Raw genomic sequence first — 22,472 nt, 5'->3', positions numbered from 1 at the left:
CTCTTCTGGGACAAAAACTATCACCTTTCCAAGGTGTTCTTGGCTAAATTACAAACATCTCCATAACTAGAGATGATGGAAATGGGTTGCCTTAACCACCTGGTGGGAAACAAGTGGAAAAGACTATTGTGGAATACAGAAAGGAAGACACTTCTATTTACAAACAGTTGTGGGCCTTAGCAGAGATGATTATTCAGTAAGGAAAGCCATCAACATTCCTTGAAATACAAGACAGGAAATGCTGTGGAGTGCCTGTGTCGGAAATTTATGTGGAAGTCATGAAAAATTCAGGAAATCCAAGATACCAGAGCTGAAGATATTCAAATTCCCTGATTTTTGAACTCAGCTCTCAAGTCAAAAAGTTTACTGTTGAATTGTGATTTTTAATATGTTAGGAGAAATCACTGAATGCATGAGCAGCAAGCAAATATGTATTTCATTAATCTACATTAAATTAAACCAAATTTAGTTTGTCTTTGCCCTTCTCACTTCAGTGTCCTGGTTCCATCTTTTTGGGGGGAGGGCGTAGCAGTCTGCACAACTTGGGTAAATGAAAACCTTTACAAGACTGAAAAATGTAAGAAAATAAAAGCCTCGGTGCTTACACAGGGGACCTCTCACCTTTCACCAACACTCATTTTCTTTGTTCATGAGCATTCGGAACAATTTGGTCCAATTGTTTTGTAGTAACAGCATACATCTCGTCAATCTACTTTTCAAAAGATTAATAATTTAATCTAGCCGACTGAACATTTCAATCTATCTGGAATCTCTATATATATGTGTATTTAAAACATCAGTATTAGGGGCACAGTGCAATCTCCCCCCACATTTCAAGATGCCAACATAATGCTACCACTGGATTACCACTCTTTGAGTACGCATGCATCTAATTGTAGCACGAACATGTCCCAGCAACCTTTTTCCAGCTGTCTCTTCATGCCATCACCTTCATTTGATCTCCAATTCATGGTCCTGAGGAAGCCTTAAGTTGTCCTTAGCTAAGCAATTGATAGTACTTTCCCACTTAACCCTACACAGGTCTTGCTGTGGAAAACAACCTGATGCTTTATTAACCATTCTGTTGTTGGTGCAGCCCAGCGAACTCTAGGAGGTGGGATTAGCTCAGAACTTATCAGCTAGTTCAGACTGGTACAAGCATAGCCCTCCCCTCTGGTCCTCCAACACTGTTTTTGGGACCATTCTGCTTTTATCAGTAGGAAAATCAAATTGGGTACTCTCGTTGCCATGTCTCCAAGCTGACTGCCAGCAAAGAAACCTGAATCTACTTGAACAACAGCTAGTCAGCAGTGGCAATATGAGGTGGGGAGAGCTGCACTGGGAAGCAAGAGCCATCTCTTTCTGCTCGTTCACAGCCCAGTTATCCCCATACTTGTCAGCTGCTGCTGGACTGCAATTGAACATAGATTTAGAGTAACTCTCAATGGCAACAAATTGAACAAGATTTTGCAGTATTTGTGAAAGATGTGTCTGTACTGATGTAGACTGAAGATAATATAACTGAAATAACTGATGTCACATCTTGAGTGCAGTCATCTTTATTGGATATGACCTATACTGGTATTATGGATATATTTAGTATGACTGGTCAAAAAATCTAGCAAGAATGAAGTAGGAGCTGCATTTAAATAAACTCAAAATGTACATTAGTCAAAAAAAGTTGTAAAAATGTAATTCCTGACCTAGTTAAATTTTGCATCTTTTGTACAGCTATTTCTTAATATTTATATCCACTTATAGTTGAAGTTTTGAATTCTCATTATCAAAGGGAACGTCAGAAAGATCCAAGAGTTCTGGCAATTGCACTCATTTGAGTTTACATAAAGATACAAAACCTGGCTTGCAGCAACTGTATGTTTGGGATATTATGAAATGTTGCGTAGAGCTCATGAATGTATACATCGTTTATTCGGATCCTTTGCCCAAAATGAACTCTAACACAAGAGATGGAGGAATTTCCATCATGTGGACTAGAACTCAATGGAAATTCAACACTTCTGGATATTTGGCAGACATTTTAAAGGGCCAAATGCATGACAAAAGTATCATTTGAGAAAGGAATTTTATTTCAAGCTTCTAAGGGGTATATTACAAACCATAGAGAATAAAAACATTAGAAACTATTCCAAAATTGGCTGTAGCTTTAAAATAAAGATTCAAGCAGGTTTTACAATGAAGAATACTATCCAATGAAAAGGTTTTAAAAGGTTTTAAAAGTATTGGCTTTACCATATTTGCTAACCCATTATATATATATAAAAAAAAAGCTGGGCATAAATATTCCGTGCATTCATATGCATTATTTGGTGTTGCATATTATATACCTTGGTACAGTATTTAAATTATCACTGAAGAGTCCAACGCAGTGCACTTATAAATAACGTAGTCATTATAAATCACATTGAAAACATACTTGCTATTTTCATTGTTACAAATTCAGTATTCCAGTGAACATAGAAAGAAAGTAGCTACAACGATCAATAGTTGACTTTATTTTTTTAATATAAAAGTTATTAATGGAAACCCACCCTACCATTTTCCTTCCCTAAATGTAATGCTTTACCTCTTTGAAATAAAAATAAAGTACTAATTCTATATACATCACATGTACCATACAAAAATGTATCCAAATTTTCTATTGCTACCAAAGTGTTCTAAAATTAAAAGTTACATAAATCCCCTCACTGAAGCAAAGATTACAAGTTACAAAAAAAGTCAAATTACACACAACCCATCAAGTTATTTTATACAACCATTTCCAAGACTTTTTCTCTCAAAGCAAATTGTCTTATGTGCCTGTATAAAAATGTATATCAATATACTTTCTTATTTATTTCTCTTTATAAAGCAAAGTAATACATTTTCTACAATAAATATAACACAGGGAGGCACATAAAATCCAAGGGAGATAGATGAGATATGGGTTTGTGAGAAATAATATACTTACAAGCTTTAAGCCAGTTTTGTGTAAAACACAACAAATGTCTAAAATGGCATTTTGGGCAACAATGGAGTGTTTTTAGAGATTTTTCAAGTGATGTACATAGCATAATTTTATTTCTGTTGTTTTTCTCACAAAGTACCCTCCAAAATAATGTAATTTCTTCTTTAAAATAATTATTTGTTGTTATAAATTTACAGTTTAGGTATGTGGTACTTTGTGCAAAGAATGATTTTTGCAAAATCAAACATTCAGAGGTCTTGTTAAAAACTATGGATCACAAAAAAGTTACATAAGCAGCACCGCATCATAATATATGATTTACTAAACCAATCTGATGTTATTTACTTAAAAAGTCACTTAGCACCTAATGCTGGATAGTGGTGCCTATGTATTTTTTTTAATGTGGAAAGAAATGGAAGTGACAATCTATCTTCTTCCCAACCAAAAGAAAGAAATTTTAAAAAGCTACATCTAAAATCAGAATAAGTTAAGAGCTGACTATACATATATATACATTTTATGAACACTATGAACAAGATATATTTTAATGGAAATGCTTGAAACAGCAACATAATGATAAAACTTTAATCAATATGGCAATGGTGATTTAGAGAAGCTGCTCAACCAGTTTAGTCTGCAGAACTCTGCCACTGGATCAATGATTACGGAGCTGTATCTTCAATACATTCTTGTAGACAAAGAGGTTAATTTGTAGTTCTCTATACAAGGTTGTTTTGTACCTTGGTGACAACCTATGTTAGTCAATATCACTGAAGTCACTGACTGGCTCTCCGTGAACTCTACTTAAATGGTTCATAGCACGATCAAAAGCAACTCTTACAGCTTTACGAATACTTGAGTTCCGACCTTCCATCATTTTTAATTTATCTATTGTTTCGTCAATCCCAAGTGGAATCATTTTGGATTTTGGAAGCCACTGCCTGTAAATAGATTTTAAAAAAAAACTTTTTAAAACAGTTTTTAAAAAAATTAAACACTGAATGGTTCTCAAGCAATTTTTTTTTTTAATGTCTATCTTATCATTTTAACTGATGGTGTACCTTTTGGGAGCTGGTGAAGCAGTGAGTCTTTGACAAACAAACTACAGTTCTAAAAGTGATGGGGCCAAGACAAAAACAAGATTTAATTTAATCTTTATTTCATTTTGATTAAGCTTGAAATAATTAATCTGACCACCCAGTCAAATTAGAAAATTGTAATTTAGTGACAACTTTTGAAAAAAAAAATATGGGAATCATAACCAAAGTTTTGGACACTGCATGCAATCTGTATGCTTTTAAAACAATGCCCAGAGCTGGTACTACACATAATTAGTAAGTCTGTGAAGTGCAGTGATCTGGATTCAAAAGGGGAAAGGCAATTCAGTGAGTGCTTATTTCATTCAGATCTTTTTATGGACCTGGGATACCAAATGAAATCCCACAAACTAGAAATGGAGTATATTTTCCCAAAGAAAATTCCCTAAGGCATCTAAGCCCAATTGGTTAGAGGTTTATTAAACCAAAATAAGGTTTATAATCAGATACTGTGAATTAGCTGCCAATACAGCTGAGAAAGAGCTGGAACAGTATGACCCTTACCTGAAATTCTGTACTATCTATAAGTTCCAAATTATTTGATATGCAGCATACTACAATATTTAATAAACAAGGCTATCACTAGCTGTCTGTAACAGCCTTTTTAAAAAAATCTGATGATATCCAGTTGAGCTAGACTACGAATTCCGCTATCCACAGCTAGCACGGCTATTGGGGGCACAACTAGTCCCTCCCCATTCAGGAACAATGGAAAGAATCAATGGTTTCAGATGGTACTCTTTAAGGAAAATATTTCCCATCAACTCTCATCTGATGCATTTGGATTTACTGTGTATACTCACAGGCAAGCCCAACTCAATTTTTTTAGTATATTTTTGAGCCTAAAATTTTTGGCTTATCCACGAGTATTTACAGTATATATATTGCTGTATCTTCAACACAGTGCTATATCAAAGCAATTCATAAGTTTCTACAAAATATGAAACACTTGCTTAAAGTATGAAGAAACTGCGGGCACCAAGGAGACTTGCTTTATTAAAAGAAATGGTTTTGTTATTTTTATTTCTGTGCTTATACAGCCTTACATTTTTTCAGTAAGAGAAATCACAATTGCACTATTTGAATAGAACAAACACACAACTGAGATGTGAAGAAACATGTGTTGATACTTAAAATATGTCTCTTTTGAACTAGCATCCCCATGTGGGGATGAAGCTTAATTTTTCCACTGATGCCATTTACAGGCAGCCCTTGTTTAGCGACCACAATTGGGACTGGCAACTTGGTCGTTTATTTATTTAACTAATTTATATGGCCGCCTATCTTACTGAACATGACTCTGGGCAGCATACAACCAACAATTAAAACAATGTCACAACTGTGAAAAACGTAAAAATACAAATAAAAGCAAGACTGTGGAAGAAGAACATCCATCTAATCACAATATAACCATCATGCAGGCTTCCCATGGGATCCCCAAGGTTGCTGGAAAAAAACACATTTTCAGGGCCTTCTGAAAGGCTAACAGGGATGGGGCTAACCTTGCCTTGGGGGCATGTTTCAGAGGGCAGGAGCTACAGCAGAAAAGTTAAGTAAAACAACTTGATTTTACAATTTTACTTCAGCTTTCCTTTGCTTTACAGACCTGTGAAGGTTGTAAATGCAAGGACTAGTTGCAAACTTACTTATACATCACCGTTGTTACTGTGAATGGTCGCTAAATGAGGCAGTCACTAAATGAGGACTGCCTATACTTACAAAAGACCATTTACTTTTATATATAAATCACTGCTCCTCCAATACAGCATCTGGACCGATAGTTGCCTAACCAAAAATATTTCCAACAAATATCTATGTATCTTACAAATACAAATGCATTTTAAGGTGAGAGAAAGATTACTTACCAACTTCTTTTATTATCAAAAAATAAAACCAAAAAAAGTTTTTCATCTGATTTGGTCTGCATTTGTTCACCAATTTTCAATACATCAAGGGGTGGCACTGGTATTGTAACACCATTGTGATGACCAGCAACACGAGGCATTTTAGGGTCAATTATCTATAAAACGGAGAGGCAAATAATTCTAAATAACTAACAATATCTTTTCAAAAATATCTAAATATTAATATTACCATAAACCTATGAACAAGTGAAATCTAGAGTTAAGTACTGACTGTATCAACATTTCCGTCCTGAGAAACTCTAGCTCCCAACCTAATATCCAGACTAACTTCGCCATCCCCTCCTCACCACAGCTGTTCCTCAAGCAACTTCCAAATGTTCTACTAGAAGTCAAGAGACCATATTGAAGTGTGCTTTTAGTAAAGGGATTGTCTGAAAGAGGTTTCCCCCCAAACTGGGCCTAAATTAATTATATATGGACTTAATATTCAACCCAGTGGACATAAACTTAAATACATAAAGGCTGTGTAGGGCTTGGGATTCAAAGACAAAAATGTGCACCTTTCTGGAACTCTCCAAAGCAGCTGTGTCTTTTACAGGGTGTGAATAACCACCCTCTGTAGCTGCAGAGCAATCCTGGGAAAATACGTGTTTGATTTATGGAGTTGCAGAAGGTGCAACTTAGTTCTTAAAAAGCATGTGAACAAATTATTATATAACTGATTACATTATTTCCAGACTGCTGTTCCCACATTTAATAACAAGATGTGAAGTGTGTGTGTGTGTGTGTGTATATATATATATACACACAGAGAGAGCCAGTATGGTGTAACGGTTAAGGCATCAGGTTGGAAACTGGGAGACTGTGAGTTCTAGTCCCACCTTAGGCATAAAGCCAGCTGGGGGACCTTGGGCCAGTCACTCTGTCAGCCCAAGGAAGGAGGCAATGGCAAATCACTTCTGAAATCTTTCCAAGGAAACTGCAGGGACTTGTCCAGGCAGTCTCCGAGAATTGGACACAACTGAACGGATGACACACACACACACACATCTAGAGCGTTTTTTATGTATTTATGTGTGTTATCTTTTTATGATCAATGTTTAGCTATGCCAATTTATCCCAAACAGATTCAGAAAAAGTTTTGTTTTTAAACTTAGTTTGCATGTAAATGAGCAATCTGATACAAACTTATTTCATTAAGCACTGGTACTTCCTTCTATGGGTGCAAGTTAGCTTATTTTTTATGACATGCAAGATACACACATGCACACGTTAAAAGTGGGAATTTGTATAACTGAGTTTACATGGCGAACAGATAGAACTGCTCCCTGACAACTTGAAATAACAAGATATTTATCATTTTAAGAATTAAGAAATTACTTATTAAATTTAAGATCTGCCTAAGACACTTGGTTTTATTTCTAATATAATCAATTGATTCCTACATACAGATGCCGACTCCGTAAATTGGACTTTTTTCCCCCAAGAGTTTTGCTGATTGAGTGCTAACTTACCAGTGCTGGATAGGAAGGATAGCCACTACATTTGGCCCACACAACTTTTAGAGGTTCAAGGACAGAACTGGAAGCATCAGTTGAAATCCACATGCTATTGTGTCCAACTTCTAAAATGAAGAAAGTTATTTTAGAAAATAATTCCCTGTGGTCCGTATACTTAAGCTGATGGAAAAGCAAATTCAGGAATTTTCTTGAGAACGTAAGCATGAAGAAATTGATAAACAACTTTAATCAACATCATCTTATCTGGTCTAAGATCTGGCATGATTAAAAATCAGTCTAAACCATTTGGTTTAGAACTTGTCTTAAAACAAATCTTTGTATGCGGAAAGGCTGACATATTAATAATGCAATATTTGATATAGAGAATAATCACAGAAAGATCATTTGCTGACAGAAATCTGCCAGCCATACAATGGAGCTTGAAAAAATATGTTTATACTCACTAGACTGGATTGTAATTCTAGCAAGTGCCAATCATTTACTTATTTACAGATATTTATATGTTACCTTCTATGACTATAGATGGCTCACAGTAAAACAAAAATAGTAAGCAACCATAAACATACAGATTCAAATCAACAAAATAAAATGCAGGATGGCTGCCACATAGAAAGCTCGTTTTCTAGGTCCCTTCATCTTGACTTCTCAAAGGAAGGATTCTCCGCCTGCCCTCTATGCCTGTATTGATTGGATGGGTCACTTCTCCTAGGTCACAGCCCCAAAAGTAACAAGGCCCCAAGGTAGATACTGCTTTATGGGTGATAACCAAAACTGGATCTGGAAGCCTACAGTAACCATTGCAGTTCCCACAAAACTGCTGCTACTCTGCTGTAATTCAGCTGCATTCTGAACCAGCTGAAGCTTCTGAATTGTCTTTAAGAACACCTCTATGTAAAGCAGATTACAGTAATTCAAGCACAAAGTAGGAAAGCATGAGTTAGTATTGTCAGAGCCTCCTGATCCAGAAAAGGCCACAACTGGCATACCAGCCAAAGCTGGGCAAAAGTTTTTCTGGCCATGGGCTCCACCTGAGGCGCCCCACAATGAAGTACCCAACATCACCTTCTTTACCAATATCAACTAGAAATGTTCACTCAAGATGAAGCAGAACTACTGCAACACTGTATCAATTTCCAACCCTTACAGGCAATTCCAAAGGATACTATGATCAAAGGCCACTGAAAGATCAAGCAGGACACAGAAGGGCGTATTAAACCATATCTAGGTCCCATCACAAGTCATCTATAAGAGTGACCAATGAAGTCATGCCTAGGCCTGAACCCAGAGAGAAAAGAGTCCAAATAATCTACTTCATTCAGGGTCCTTGGTAATTGCCACCCAACCATCTTCTCAACAGTCTTCCTCAAAAAAGGAAGACTGGAGACTGGTCAATAGTTGTCCAGAATAACTGGCCCAACCTCTTAAAATGTGGGTATGTCACCACCTCTTTCAAAGCAGCAGCACTACCTGTACCTAAGACAGACATTCATGACAGTCTATACCCAAATCCTTGTCCCCTAACAGCTTGCCACAATGCTAGTGAAAGTGGTCATCCATACGTCCCCTTTTTCCCTTCCTTCAAAAAATGCTACAAAGTGTCTGAAAGGGAAAATGATGTTATTTATTTCTTTTCAGAGATAGTGTTTCCCCTCCAACAGCTGGCACCACAGCTTAGGTGTTTAGAAGAGCTCCCTGACCTTTTGAGTTATGCCAGATATTTGTATCTATATTTGAATCCAACACATACGATTTATAATTTATATAAAGGAAGTGGTAAGTGACAGATAGCCATGAAGAAATTAAGACAAAACCTTATCATAAGTCTTATAGGAAGGAAATGGCATTGATGAAATTTATTGTGTGTGTTTACAAACAGATAAGAAGTTTAAAATAATTTGAATTTGTTAGTATCAGTTTTGAGATTTAAAAGAGCTGTGGAGAAGAGAGTTATCGATCAGGAGGAAGCATCAGTGAGGTAAAAAAAATGTGCAAATTGAAAAGGCTCTTTTACACATCATGGCATTAACTGGTATCGATACAAAAAAGCACAGCTATCCATTTTGTTGAGCATAGATGCCCAGGCTTGGAGAGACATGGCCTTTTTATTTTACCAAGCAAACTAGAAGCTATGGACATAGACAAATATTTATATACATATATATCCATATATTTATATATATGAAAATGTGTCAATTACCAGCTGCAATTCTTGCTGCTTTTGCGTAGTTTCCATTTTCAATGCATGATATCAATTCACTTCTGTCTTCTAAGGTGTGTCTTCGTATTAATGCTGGTTTACCTTTTCCACATTTTGGCAGGCTAAAACTACACATATTTTAAAATGTATTAGAAATCAGCAAAATATTATTTTGCTCAGGGATCCAAAAAATCCTAATAGGGCTGTGTTCATGCTGTACTTATAGTTACTATCTGGCAGCCCAAGTTGTAAGGAACTGTTTCAATTCTAAATCAGGAATTCACAATAATATAGAGCACTTTTTAAAGCACAGATGCTGAAATTTCAAACTACATCCTATAAACTTAATCCTGAAACGCTTTTCAATTTTTGAAACTGCCTGCAATCCCTGGCTGAGGAAATGGGGATACAATGTGCACTAATTTCTTCCTATATCCTCCTGCGCCATTTACCACATTGTTCCAGTGTATCTGCCAATTTTCTAGAATAGATTGTCACAGCATTGCTAGCAAAGAAGTTGCCTTTTTTCCGAGAACTCAAAATCCAGAACCTTATACCAAGGACTAACATCTATCTCATGCAAAATTGCAAAGGTCTCTCTCTCTCTCTCTTAGTATGTAAATGCAATATTCCTCCAATATTGCAATATTCATGGAATATTGGAGGAATAATTTTCTAAATTTAACGTGTGTGTGTTATGGATGCCATCTAGAGTATTACAGGCTTCACACTGCTGATCCCTCCACTATACTTTGAACATGGTTTCACTTAGGCAAACACATTTTTACCTTGAGTTACACAACAGACTGTTACTTGAAGATATGCTAGACTCTGATGCACAACGGCGACGAGGTTCAACTTTTCTCCCTGGAGTGTCATCTAGTTCTGACTCTTTATTGCCATCTCCAAAACCATTTGAAAGGCCTGGCAGGTTAACAAAGAAAGAAAAAATACACCTAATTTGGAAGGATGTTGCAATTTCATACATGTTTCAATATATATTAATATGCATGTTTTACTGTCTCAATTAACAGAGCTGTAATATGTGAAAAGATAAAAAGTTAATTAAGAAAAACTTCAAATGATGTGTAGGCACCAGAGAAGAAACAGGAGGTCCAGTCAAAGGAAATAATAATTACAAGTCATGTCAAACAGTACTGCTCCTGAAATAACATGCAGAATCAAATCAGAGGAAACAAGACAAAACTAAAACCTCATTCAATTACTGCTTTGAAAACATGTAATCTCAAATTGTAACCATGTGGGTATATTCAGTATTTAAACCACCATAGCTGCAAAAGAAAGTATAATTATTCTTCCCCATTGGCCAGAAGAAAATGAAAAGTCACTGTCCTCCACTTCTCATGCATGTTTGGATCAAAAGGAGTCAGGAGACTGTTTATTTCCATACATGTAAAATCATCATCATCATCCAGCATTATTGTATACACATGCTATCTCATACAAAACTTAATACAACACTCATTGAATCCAAACTTCTATAATCTTAACTGTTTCACGGTTCTTAATTTGAGACAAGAGGCTGGGAAATCTAACACAATAAGAAAACATTTGCAAGGTTATTGTGGATATGCTGACATGCTGAGAAGGTACTAAAGAATGATAGTATTCTTATGACTAACAATCCAGGCACAAAATTGTGTGTCACAAATAAAATATTCCCAATATTTCATTGTTAAACAACTATTTTAAATGGCTGTTACCATGTGATGCTCATATAACAAAATAATCCAAGAGTATATGATCCTGCTGAATAAAATTCAGAGATTTCCACCTGGAAAGTTAGAACCCTGTATCTCCTACCATTTTCTTGTAATATATATGTGTCAAAAGAAACACAAGCACTCATATATGAAGCAGCAGCAAGATGAAAACATGTACCTACTAATATTAGCAAGATACTGTCTGGCTCAGAATTTCATACAGATTAATGCATAACAGCAGGCAGCAGATACTGCCCACTCTATATTAAAGGCAGATATTTTCTCACAGCAAAATAAACGGGTTTTGCTTGTTACCTACAAAGGTTTCCAGAAGTATTAACATTAAACATTTTATATCTATACCTATACACATGCTCACTCTATGAGATGGCATAAAGGTAAAGATGTTCCTGCTATCCAGAATAGTAACCACATACATGTATTTTAGCAAAGATGATATTATTAGTAACAGCAGTTGTATGTCTAAATCATCATGTAAATGGGGGAAAATAATTCATAGTTTTATAGTTACTTAATGCAAAATATGGTAAGTAAGTCTGACCACAATTCAAAAAGAGACACAGACATGGGGTAGGGAACAAACCATGGCAGGGACTGTATGCTTCTCAAAAGCCTAGAAAGAATATTGTATTTCAAAGCAATTACATGCTTTTTCCTATTTGAGCCCTTTAGACATGAGTCTAAATCCATGAACACCTAGTTTTATTCCCTATGTCTACTTAGTATTACCTACATAGTCTTTTATAAATGCTGAGTTGCAAAAATAAATGCAAAACATGCTATCTACACAAAATTATGTAGATAGCATGAATATTGCTGGGAACAGATACAGTTCCATTCACATTCTGAATCAGCTGACAAGCTATGTTAACAGATTGACTTAACACAGATGGAAAAATGATGAAGAGAAGAAAACCATCTAGAATATATATACTGACATTTCAAACAACTTTGGAAAATTTCAAGGACTGCTCTGCTGGGGAAATGATGGACTTGGACATCTGAATTCAACTTCTGCGTATCAGATATTCTATCACATCCACCTAAAATATGCCCCAAACCCTAAGTCTTTGGTTCAAAGGCTTATTTAACTCGCCATGATTTTTGCATATATCTAACTTCTCACTGTTATCTCAAACAATACTTCAAGAACACTCCATTCTTTGGTACAGATAGTTGAAACAACATTCAGAAAATGAACAGTTAATTTGGTTTTAACAGAAAAAAAGTCTATGACATCTGAAAGGTTAACTGTGCAATGATTGTTCACAGTTAAAAATACCCATAAAGTCTATTTTCCTTCTGAAGAAATAGGCTTTTATTATGCAACATCATGCCACAATAACTAACTATCGCCAGTTTGGTCTAGTGGTTAAGGCTACAGGCTAGAAATCAGGAGACTGAGAGTTCTAGTCCTGCCTTAGGCATGAAAGCCGGCTGGGTGACCTTGAGCCAGTCACTCACTCTCTCAGCCTAGCTCACCTCACAGGGTTGTTGTTGTGGGAAAAACAGGAGGAGGAAAGAGTGTTAGGTAATAACTCCCCATCTTGAGTTATTTATAAAAAATTATAAAGTTGGGATAAAAATCTAAAAAAAGGGGAAAAATAGGAGGAGGAAAGAGTGTTAGGTAATAACTCCCCGCCTTGAGTTATTTATAAAAAATTATAAAGTTGGGATAAAAATCTAAAAAAAGAGAGCTAACTGAAGTGCCTCAGTTTTGAAGGTTTCTTTTTATACTATTACTGTTCCAGATAGCAACTATATCTGCACAAGAGATAATGTGTGTATGTGAAATTATCAGGAGGTTGAAACAGGTAACTATATCGGCAATTATACGTATTATATAATACAATTTTATTTACTTCAACAAATTATTCATTTTACTGACATACAAGATACACACCCACCCACACGAAATGGAATTATTGCTTTTTACTTAAAAGGGTGTTACCCTAAACATAAAACTGAAGTATACTGAAGATGAGAATGCAGTGAAAAGGTTTAACACCGCTAACCAAGCATTTAAAATGTATTAAAAAAAAAAAAACAGACTTGTGATCACCGGAATAGTATTCTCTACTGGTCCCTCTCTCAAAACAACTGAAAAAAGCAAAATAAATTTTAAAAAATGCAAGCACAGCCACACAAACAAGCAAACAAAAATAAAGTAGGAAACAAAAAGGTAAAAGTATTAACATTTGTAAAGACAGACATGAGATACTGCATTTAGGAAAACTATGCCCATCTATTTTAAATAGCACAAAGCTACTTTGTTTTCTGGGTAACTAAAGCACGCAGGATTAGGTTGGCTTATGTAGACATTAGCTGAAGTTATGAAAGGCGAGCAATTTCAACGATTAGCTTTTTACCACTCAAGAGTTTGTGTAAAAACATGTTTATGCATAACATCATGCTTTATTTTTTAAAAACTACTAGTGTCTTTATTACATGCTGTGTAGATATTCATATTTTATGCAACAAATAAAGTGGAAAATGGTTACATAAGTGGTGTTCGTATTATAAAGTCTAGATCTTGGCCAATGGAAGATTGGATTAGTTTGCAGAGGAATGGTAATGGAAAGGAACATTCTTAACCAATCAACCCACAAGGAAAATATCTAAGATAAGAATTCTGGGGATTGGTAAACTGCAGCCAATTTATGTCACATAGATTGCAACATACAATTTTATAACTTACGGAGATGGGAAAATATACTGAATGAAGAGCATAGGTTCATATATATCAAAGAGTTCCTCCAACAGTGTTCAAGATACTGATTTTGTTATAAGGATGGCTGATGTCTCCAACATGATCCAAAATAATTACTTGAAATGTAATTGTCTTTCTGCGTTCCAAAATGATCATTACATTGAATTCCAGTCCGTGTTCAGGATAATAGAAAATAATTAGGATCCAAATAGATAAATAGTCAGCATATTAGTTAATATGAGAACCTGGAAGACAGTGAAAAAGCCATTTAGTCTCGCTGAAAGGAAAAGAGCTTTATATAAATAAGCCCTCCTCCCAGCGTTACCAGAGCAAGATTAGCAGAAACTATGCAAATTATCCATCTATTCTACTAGTTCTTTAGTATATTTTTAATCTAGAGAAAAGAGTTCTCTGGGCAAATAATAAAGCTATTAAAAAGATACAAAATAGTAAAAACAGTAAGATATAATGGACTGAAACAGTCTGTTTTGAATCTGCTGCTCATTGCTGAAATCAGTATCAGCAGAAAGTTAAATATTTTAATAAAGATCATGGGCTGATTTGGAGGATGCCCTTTCTTTCTCCAATGAAAAATTGAAATGATACTTGTGCACCTATTTCTATATTTAATAGTCAATATTAGTAACTTGCCTGATGCCACAATAGTACAGAAAAAATGTTAGTGATGAAAACCTATCCTGAACATATATGGTGTGGGGTAACACACTTTAGATTACTAGAAGCTACTAATTCATTCAGCAAATAGAAATGAAAAAAGAAACCACAGTTGTTGGCTTGAATTTAACTAATGAAATTACTTAATTTATTTCCAAATTTCTCTTTAAACCTTATATAGTAGTTAAAAATGTCAAAGAAAGCAGATAAACCACAGAATGAATGTTGATAAAGAACTTCCTAAGAATGTATGTAGTAGGTAAGAAACTGAACCTACAAAACAGAGTTTCAATATACTCGGATTGTACTTAGATAATGCATGATTTTCGGCAGGATATTTTTTTAAAAAAATATCATGTCCTGATATTGTCAATTGCCCAAAGAGAAGAAAAGATGCCCTTTGAGCACCTTTATCATTTTCTGTATTTTTGACAAAAACAAGATGTTTTCTATACTGGGGCACATCTTTTCCCAAGATTGTATTTAGTAAGAATGAGTTCTGACAGTCAGAACACAAAGATGTAGAATTTTCTATAAACAGATTTCAAAGATTGCATAGAAGTTGGAAATCCAGAGACATCCTTATCTTAGAATAACTTTTTTTTTCAAGTCAGCAGCAACCACAGTTACTACCCAAGAGAAATATTTTGTTAAGGATCTTGTTTGAAAAAAAAAATGAGAATAGTAATACTAAACTGATTTTCTTTATGTGAAATTAAATACGCTGATAATAGCCTTGAAATCTTTTTACTTGAATGCAGATCACAAAGCCTGGGCTTAATTTTTACTCACTTCTACATACCTCCAAACAATTATGAGGTCATCTTCTTTATATGTCATGTTTTAAATATTTGTCTGTAATTTTTTTTAAAAAAAATGTATTCAGTTTACTAAACTAGTTGATCTAATTTATCTATACTGGAATGAATAGGAAGTGAAACTACAATTCAAGCATCAAAAAAGGTACCATAGGTTTACAGTCATAGACAACACATTAGCTGTGCCCATCAGCAAAGCCTCTGCACATGCGCACATGTATGGAGACAAGCAGGGAAAGGCCTCAAAGCAATTATATTAAGCCAGTGTTCCTGAACCTCAGCACTTTAAGCTGTGTGGAGTTCAACTCCCAGAATTTCCCAGCCAGCCATGCTGGCTGGGGAATTATGAGAGTTGAAGTCCACACAGCTTAAAGTTGCTGAGGTTCAAGAACAATGTATTAAGCCTTCTGGGGGACATGACCATTTTAACATTTCAATGAGGGGGTATTTTGCTTATATCAATGTGCTTTGCAAGAGCTCCTTTCAAATGCTTTATATTCCGTTCGTTTTGTGAGCTTATCTCACTTCAAGGGCATTAGAATTCTTTTTTGTTTGTTTAGTAGTATCATTTTCTACACATATGTTGCACAAAATAACCCCTCTTAAAAATATTGAACAAAACGTTGCAAGAGACTGTTAGCTACTAACAGTACATATTATTCTGGGTTAGTTTTTCAAGTTAGTGAGAGGATTAAATTATTAGAAAGCATTATTTATTAAAATGTCTAACATAAAACATGTTCAGTCAAAAACACTTATTTCACGAAAAGGCAAATTGATGAGGCTAAAACAAAAATCTGTTTCCAAAGACCCTGAATACATAACAGATTTGAGGTCTAAAAGGTAAGTGTCAGCTATTTCATCCTCACCCTCCAAATATATAGGCACACCCTTACAGAGACAATATGAGTAACTCGTTCAATATTTATCCAGTCATAGGAGGCTAGTACTTCATATTGAAGTGCTCCTGAACCCTCAATTTTATAACTTTGAATGCTTACATTATCTACCCCAGCAGGCTCAGTATGGTTACATCTCAGGAAGAAGGAAATTATCAGTAAGTACAATGGCAGTCCATGGGGACTCCATTCCCTAGCCTAATTTTTTTTCTTTTGCCTTTTAAGTCTGCCTTGCCCCAGACTTTAATACTTTTTTTGCTGAACTAATTCACATGAATTAATCTGCATTAAATCATAACCTTTATTTCTAGTTAAGATTTGAAAAGGGGCTATTAAATTCCCGTTGCAACTGGATGTCGCTAAAGCAATGATGGAATAAAATTAAAACAGGTAATAACTGTAATTTTCCAGGAAATATGCCCGTATGTACACGTTTCTGTGTATAAACAAACAAGTCCCACAATAATGCTAACACAATGCTAAGATTATCAGGGTACCGGTAGCCACACTTACTGACTGCAATTGGGACCAGCACCTCTGTTGCTAAGTGGCATGGTCATTAAGTGAAAAGTCACGTGACCACCCCAAATTATGTCAGTTTCAGCTGCGGCCGTTAAGCAAATCACCATGGGTCATTAAGTGTGATGTCATGTGACCACGACTTGCTACTTCCTGCCAGCTTTCCCATGGACTTTGCTTGTTGGAAGCTGGCTGTGAAGGTTGCAAATAGCGATCATATGACTGTGCGACGCTGTGACTGCCGTAAATGCGCACCGGCTGAAAACCGCCTGAATCATGATCATGGGACTGCGGGGATGCTGAGACAGCTACAACTTTGAGGACCAGTCATAAGTCTCCTTTTGCAGCACCGTCGTAATTTGAAAATGGTCACTGAATGAGTGGTCGGTGAGCGAGGACTACTTCTATTATTAAAGTTGTAAGAGACACTTTGTAAATATATAAAACCTGAGGTTGAGGAAAAATGAAGTCCTCTTTCCTTTACTCCCAACTACATAGTTCAAATATACAGTTTCCTTTCAGTATTTTAGATACCATCATAAATTATGCCTAGAAATACTGATAATCACAGCAATAATAATAGAGCAGTTAGAACAAAAATATTTTTCTCTCCACACTTCAGTGGAACATTTCTCTTTATTCTCACAAAACCATACTAGCAAATACAGAGCTGCTTACCACAGGATGCATTCCCAGTAACCCAATCCTTACATAAAGACACAAAACATTAGAGTGGATCTAGAGTTGTACTTCAATCTTAAATATCACTGATTCAGTGGAATCAAAGCATGATTCAATCCAACATATACTGGTTTAAATCCAATATATAGTGCTCCAGATCATGCTTGAGGACTTCAACAGATTGCAGGTAAAAAAATGGACATCTGGTAAAAACCATGTCACTCAAATCATTAACTGAAGCAATCAGTTTCACTTAATATACTGTACATCATAACACTATGTTAACTTGGAGAAAGATCATCACTCCTGTTACCACCAGAAACAGAACAGAATGGTTCTTTGATGGCTCAATATATGCAGGTCTGAGGCATCAAATTTAAAAGCAAAGCTCACCAAGTACAATACTCCTATTTTCAGGCAGACAGTGAAAGCTGCCATTATTTTTCACCTTTCTAAAATAGTAAAGCAATTTAAACAAACGATTCCATGATATGCTCAAATATAAGCAGCTCAAATATTTTAAAAGCTTACCTGAACAGCATATTCAAAACCCTATTGTATTAGGTCAAACAAGAATGTTTTTGAATATGCAATTTTGCACACTGCCTGAAGCCAGGCACAATATTCAACAATGTCTATGCATGGTCAAGGTAATGCTCATGTGCCATGAAGTTGTCATAATTTTTTTATCCACCGCTATGGCACTTGCAAGAAGTTCCATACATGGATAGGCAGGCCCCCAAGGTGCAGACAGCAACCAAACCTTACAGCACCAGATCCACTCAGGAATACATCCCCCAAATCTGGCAACAAATCATCAAATGTGTCTTTGAACAAGCGCAGTATCTCTTAAAAGTTCCCTCCCCCCCAAAAAAAAAGACAAAGAAAAAGTCAGCCACTTGGGTGACGTAACATCTTGTATCCACTTTATACAGGAAGGTGGAAAAAAGTTAGCTCTTTTCTCCCGACAGCTACAGAAAGGGGACTCATCACTCTTAGAGTAGAAGTATTTTAACAGGAGTTCCAAGGAACTTGTATCATTTACCTTTTCAGTTTTGAATTCAATTCAATATGATGCTTAATACAGACTAGTTCTTATTTCTTGGTTTTCTATCTCCCTTCGGCCTTAGACAGTGAAATAATTTAAGGGAAGTCTATGAATGGTTTCTACCATCTGAAAAAAAAAATCTTAAAATCTAGACCCAACACTGTATTGTCCCCTTCTTCCTCAAGAAAGCTCTCTTCCCATTTCTTCTATCAACTTTTGGAGAGCAAATGAAACCCTTTTGATTTCAAGGGCTTTTACCTGAATTAGGTTTAAACTGGAGAATTCCCCCTTTTTTTAAGACTGACATTATTTTTATACTGTTAGATGCTGTGTTTCTCTTTGTCATGTTTTATTCTGACTTGTAAATTACTCTGAAATTTTTGTTATAAATTCCCGAACTTTATAAACTTTCATCTTAAATAATTACAAGGCCATCATGGAGCTACAACCTGAGCTTCATCATTTTCAAACAGTTATTCAAAGCAAAACAAAGTCTGCAGATGTAGAGTGTACATCCAACCTGAAAATACATAGTGTGAAACATTGTCTTAAAGAAAACAATAATACATACTGAACTGTCAGCCAGTCATTATTATTTTCACAGATCCAAATTCACAGGTAGAATTCATAGTCTCTAAACAGGAACTTGTAAGTAAGTTTATATGCAGAAATAAAAACAATAATCAACCATACTGTGCTACTCAATGAAACATGGACTTCATGCATTCATTTTATATTGATTGGTAACCTATGAAAATGTAAATGTGAAACATTCATTTAAGTTTTCTACACTAGGCGTATGTATGTAGATAAAATAAACTGATTTTCATGATACAAGTAAGTTGTTTTCAGGAACAAAAAGTCCAAGAAATTTGGAGAGAGTCCGTTTGCAGATAGCATTATCATTTCCTTCCCAATATCTAGAAAACAGCACGTGTTCCAGTATGTACACATTTCTGACCAAGCATGCTGACTTTAATGTGAGATAAAATTCCTGATCGTACATGGATTTCTATCACTTTGAAGATTATAAACAGTATAGGACGTTTATTTAACAATCTACACTAAAATTAAATGTAGTAATTAAGATGTCTGTTACCCACTCCCTTGTAAAGATTTTGAAATTTTAACATTTTTTTTTCAGATCAGTGTTATCAGTACTGAGGATAAACATTATTTAGTTTTCATTAGAAGCATTGCATAAACCTACCCACAGAAAGACCAGACAAACTTACCCCAACGTAATTATTGCAGAAGTATATAAAAGCTGATACAGAATCTATTTAATATAGCCCTGCGAAAGCATTTGTAGAAACGTTATATATACCTATATGTATATAAATACACACACATATATACATACACCCACACACACTTTCAAATGCCATCTCATGGAATTCAACCCCCAAAAGAAGTGGTCAAACTATTACATGGACATGGCTATGTTTTGCAGCTGAGTTTTAAATAAAGTAATTTCTGTTCATTAGAAACAAAGGGAACTATATATAGCCAGGAAGCAACAGATTTCAAGAGCAGATCAAAAATATCTACTGTACAAAAAGTAACCTAGGTTTAAGAAATTAATCCGAGATAAAGAATATACCAAGCAAGGCAGGTTCTGTATTTATATTATCAATTTAATGTAAATAATATATTCAATAGTTATCTACGTCACCTTCAAAAAGTATTCTAAAACAAGTGTTTACCTGTATCCAGACGCTTTACAGGGGACTCATCATCCACCTCAGAATCTCCACATGCACTCCTTGATCTTTTCCTGGGCTGCAGTAGTGTCTCCAACCTTGGAAGGACTACAGACAAAAAGGTTTTGGTCCCTAGCTGTGGAGAAGTTGGCTGGGTTTCAGTGTTCTTTGCAGACTTTGGGGGGCTTACACTTTTCGATTTGCAGAAGAGAATTGAGGTACGTCTGTTTACATCAGTTGATGACTCAGCTACAGCAGAAACAGTCGACTCACTGAGATTACTGTCAAGTAAGTGTTCTGGAGTGTGTCCGTTTATTTCTTTCTGAATGGAAGTACTATACAATTCATTGTCAAATTTTACTCTTTTGTAAAATTTATTCTGCTCTGGATTGAGTTCTACTGGTTTGAGGGTTGGTGGCTCTGAATTAGTCTCCGAGTTTGAAGGAAGAGGTAATGCATCTGATGGTTCAAGTTTAGGGGGAGATTTATCTCCTGAAAAAATTAATAAAGTTGTTTTTTTGAAAACTGGTAAGTTATAAGAGCTACTACATAAAACTTAGTATCAAATATGTAGCCCGCAGTAAATAGTGTTTGATACAAAGTAAAGCATCTCATGTATGTAAACTTTAAGCAAACTATCTTTCCTAGTTAATGCCTAAATTTATGTGGGAATGTTGTAATAGTAAAAGAAAAGGTTGGCTTTAATATTCAATGTCTTTATTTGGCAGCAGAAATCCTCACAGGAACCAACATTATGAATTTTGGAGTTATGGACTTCAACTAAAGAGTTCTGATCCATATGGAAGATTTAAGCCTTTAAATATTATATTAATAAAACAGTATTCATGCCTTACAGTATTTATACTTGGGTAGAATACACTGAGTAAATGTATCTACCTCATTTATTTATTTATTTTTCTTTTTAAAACTTTCCTTAACTGAAAGAATAGGGGCTAAAATTAATGTATTTAGAAAGCAATTTTATCACTATGGCTATACTTTTCAATTTGATTCAATTAAAATACTTTGGCAGAAAATACTAAATTATTTGAGAGAACTCATCTAATCAATTCCTCTTTTATCTTCTATTTATCTGAATGACATTTTACAGATTCTTTACAGCAGTTTTGCATTAGGAATTTTAGAATATTTTAGAATTTTCTTACTTAGGTTCCAAATACAGGTAGTCCTCACTTACCAATGGTAACTAGGACTGGGAAATCCATCACTAAGCGACACAGTCATAAGGTGCAACATCACATGACCATGCCGACTTACTTACCATTTGCTGTTGTTAGGCAAATCCTGTGCAGTCACAGAGTCCCACGGTTATGTGATCACCATTTGCAATCTCCTGCCATCCTTCCCATTGACTCTGCTTGTCGGAAGCCAGCAATGAAGGTCGCAAATGGCAATCGTGTGACTGTGGGGACTCTGCAATGACCACAACTACAAGGACCCATTTTAAGTTCCCCTCGTTCCGTGCTGTCATAACTTCGAACAGTCACTGAACGAGCAGATGTTAAGCGATGACTACCTGTATTACATGCATGAAACTGATTAGATAAGGACATAAACAAGATAGTTATTTCCATAAAATTACTTCGTCAGCCTAGCTATATTGTTGTGGATGCTTTTTGTATAGACAATAACAAGCCCCCCTTGAGAATAGCTTGCACGTTTAACTCTTCACATTATCTCCCCTACATCTACTGAAAGTACTGACCAATTTAACCAAATATATTATTGTACAATTTTACTAATGAATCTATTTGAATCCCAAGTCCAGATGTTAACCTCTATGGTAATTTGGCTGAAAAAATAATTTCAGAGCACACACATTCGTATCTTAACCTTTTTATTTTATTTTGCACAAGCTTAAAAAGCCTCCACTATAAAACTTTATTTCACATTTAAATAATCAATTCAGGGGTTTTAAAATTTATATTTACAAAGGGGGATATTTAGATTCCTATCAACTAAATGATCTGAAACAAAAACACACTGGAAGATCAGGGACAGCTGATAGC

At 35.3% G+C, this 22,472-nt stretch overlaps 1 protein-coding gene across 3 annotated transcripts in view; it reads right to left on the bottom strand.

Annotated features, from left to right (window-relative positions):
- Positions 1–2,066: 2,066 nt before the first annotated feature.
- The window catches only part of BRD1 (bromodomain containing 1), a 48,337-nt gene continuing 27,931 nt past the window's right edge, over positions 2,067–22,472 (bottom strand). The window contains exons 8-13 of one of the 3 annotated variants that reach the window (XM_063307939.1): positions 20,446–20,934; positions 10,433–10,568; positions 9,645–9,772; positions 7,442–7,551; positions 5,928–6,082; positions 2,067–3,906 (exon numbers count right to left, since the gene is read on the bottom strand). In XM_063307939.1, the coding sequence (XP_063164009.1) occupies positions 3,723–3,906; positions 5,928–6,082; positions 7,442–7,551; positions 9,645–9,772; positions 10,433–10,568; positions 20,446–20,934 (1,202 nt within the window). In that variant the 3' untranslated portion in view covers positions 2,067–3,722. Of the gene's footprint in view, positions 3,907–5,927; positions 6,083–7,441; positions 7,552–9,644; positions 9,773–10,432; positions 10,569–14,135; positions 14,345–20,445; positions 20,935–22,472 lie in introns of those variants that run through there. The other 2 variants (XM_063307940.1, XM_063307941.1) reach the window with 2 other exon arrangements.

This window comes from Candoia aspera, chromosome 7 (assembly GCF_035149785.1).
Source record: "Candoia aspera isolate rCanAsp1 chromosome 7, rCanAsp1.hap2, whole genome shotgun sequence".
In the NCBI taxonomy this organism is placed as follows: Eukaryota; Metazoa; Chordata; class Lepidosauria; order Squamata; family Boidae; genus Candoia; species Candoia aspera.
The sequence above is the reverse complement of the archived record's forward strand: the minus strand, read 5'-3'. Positions and strand labels throughout refer to the sequence as shown.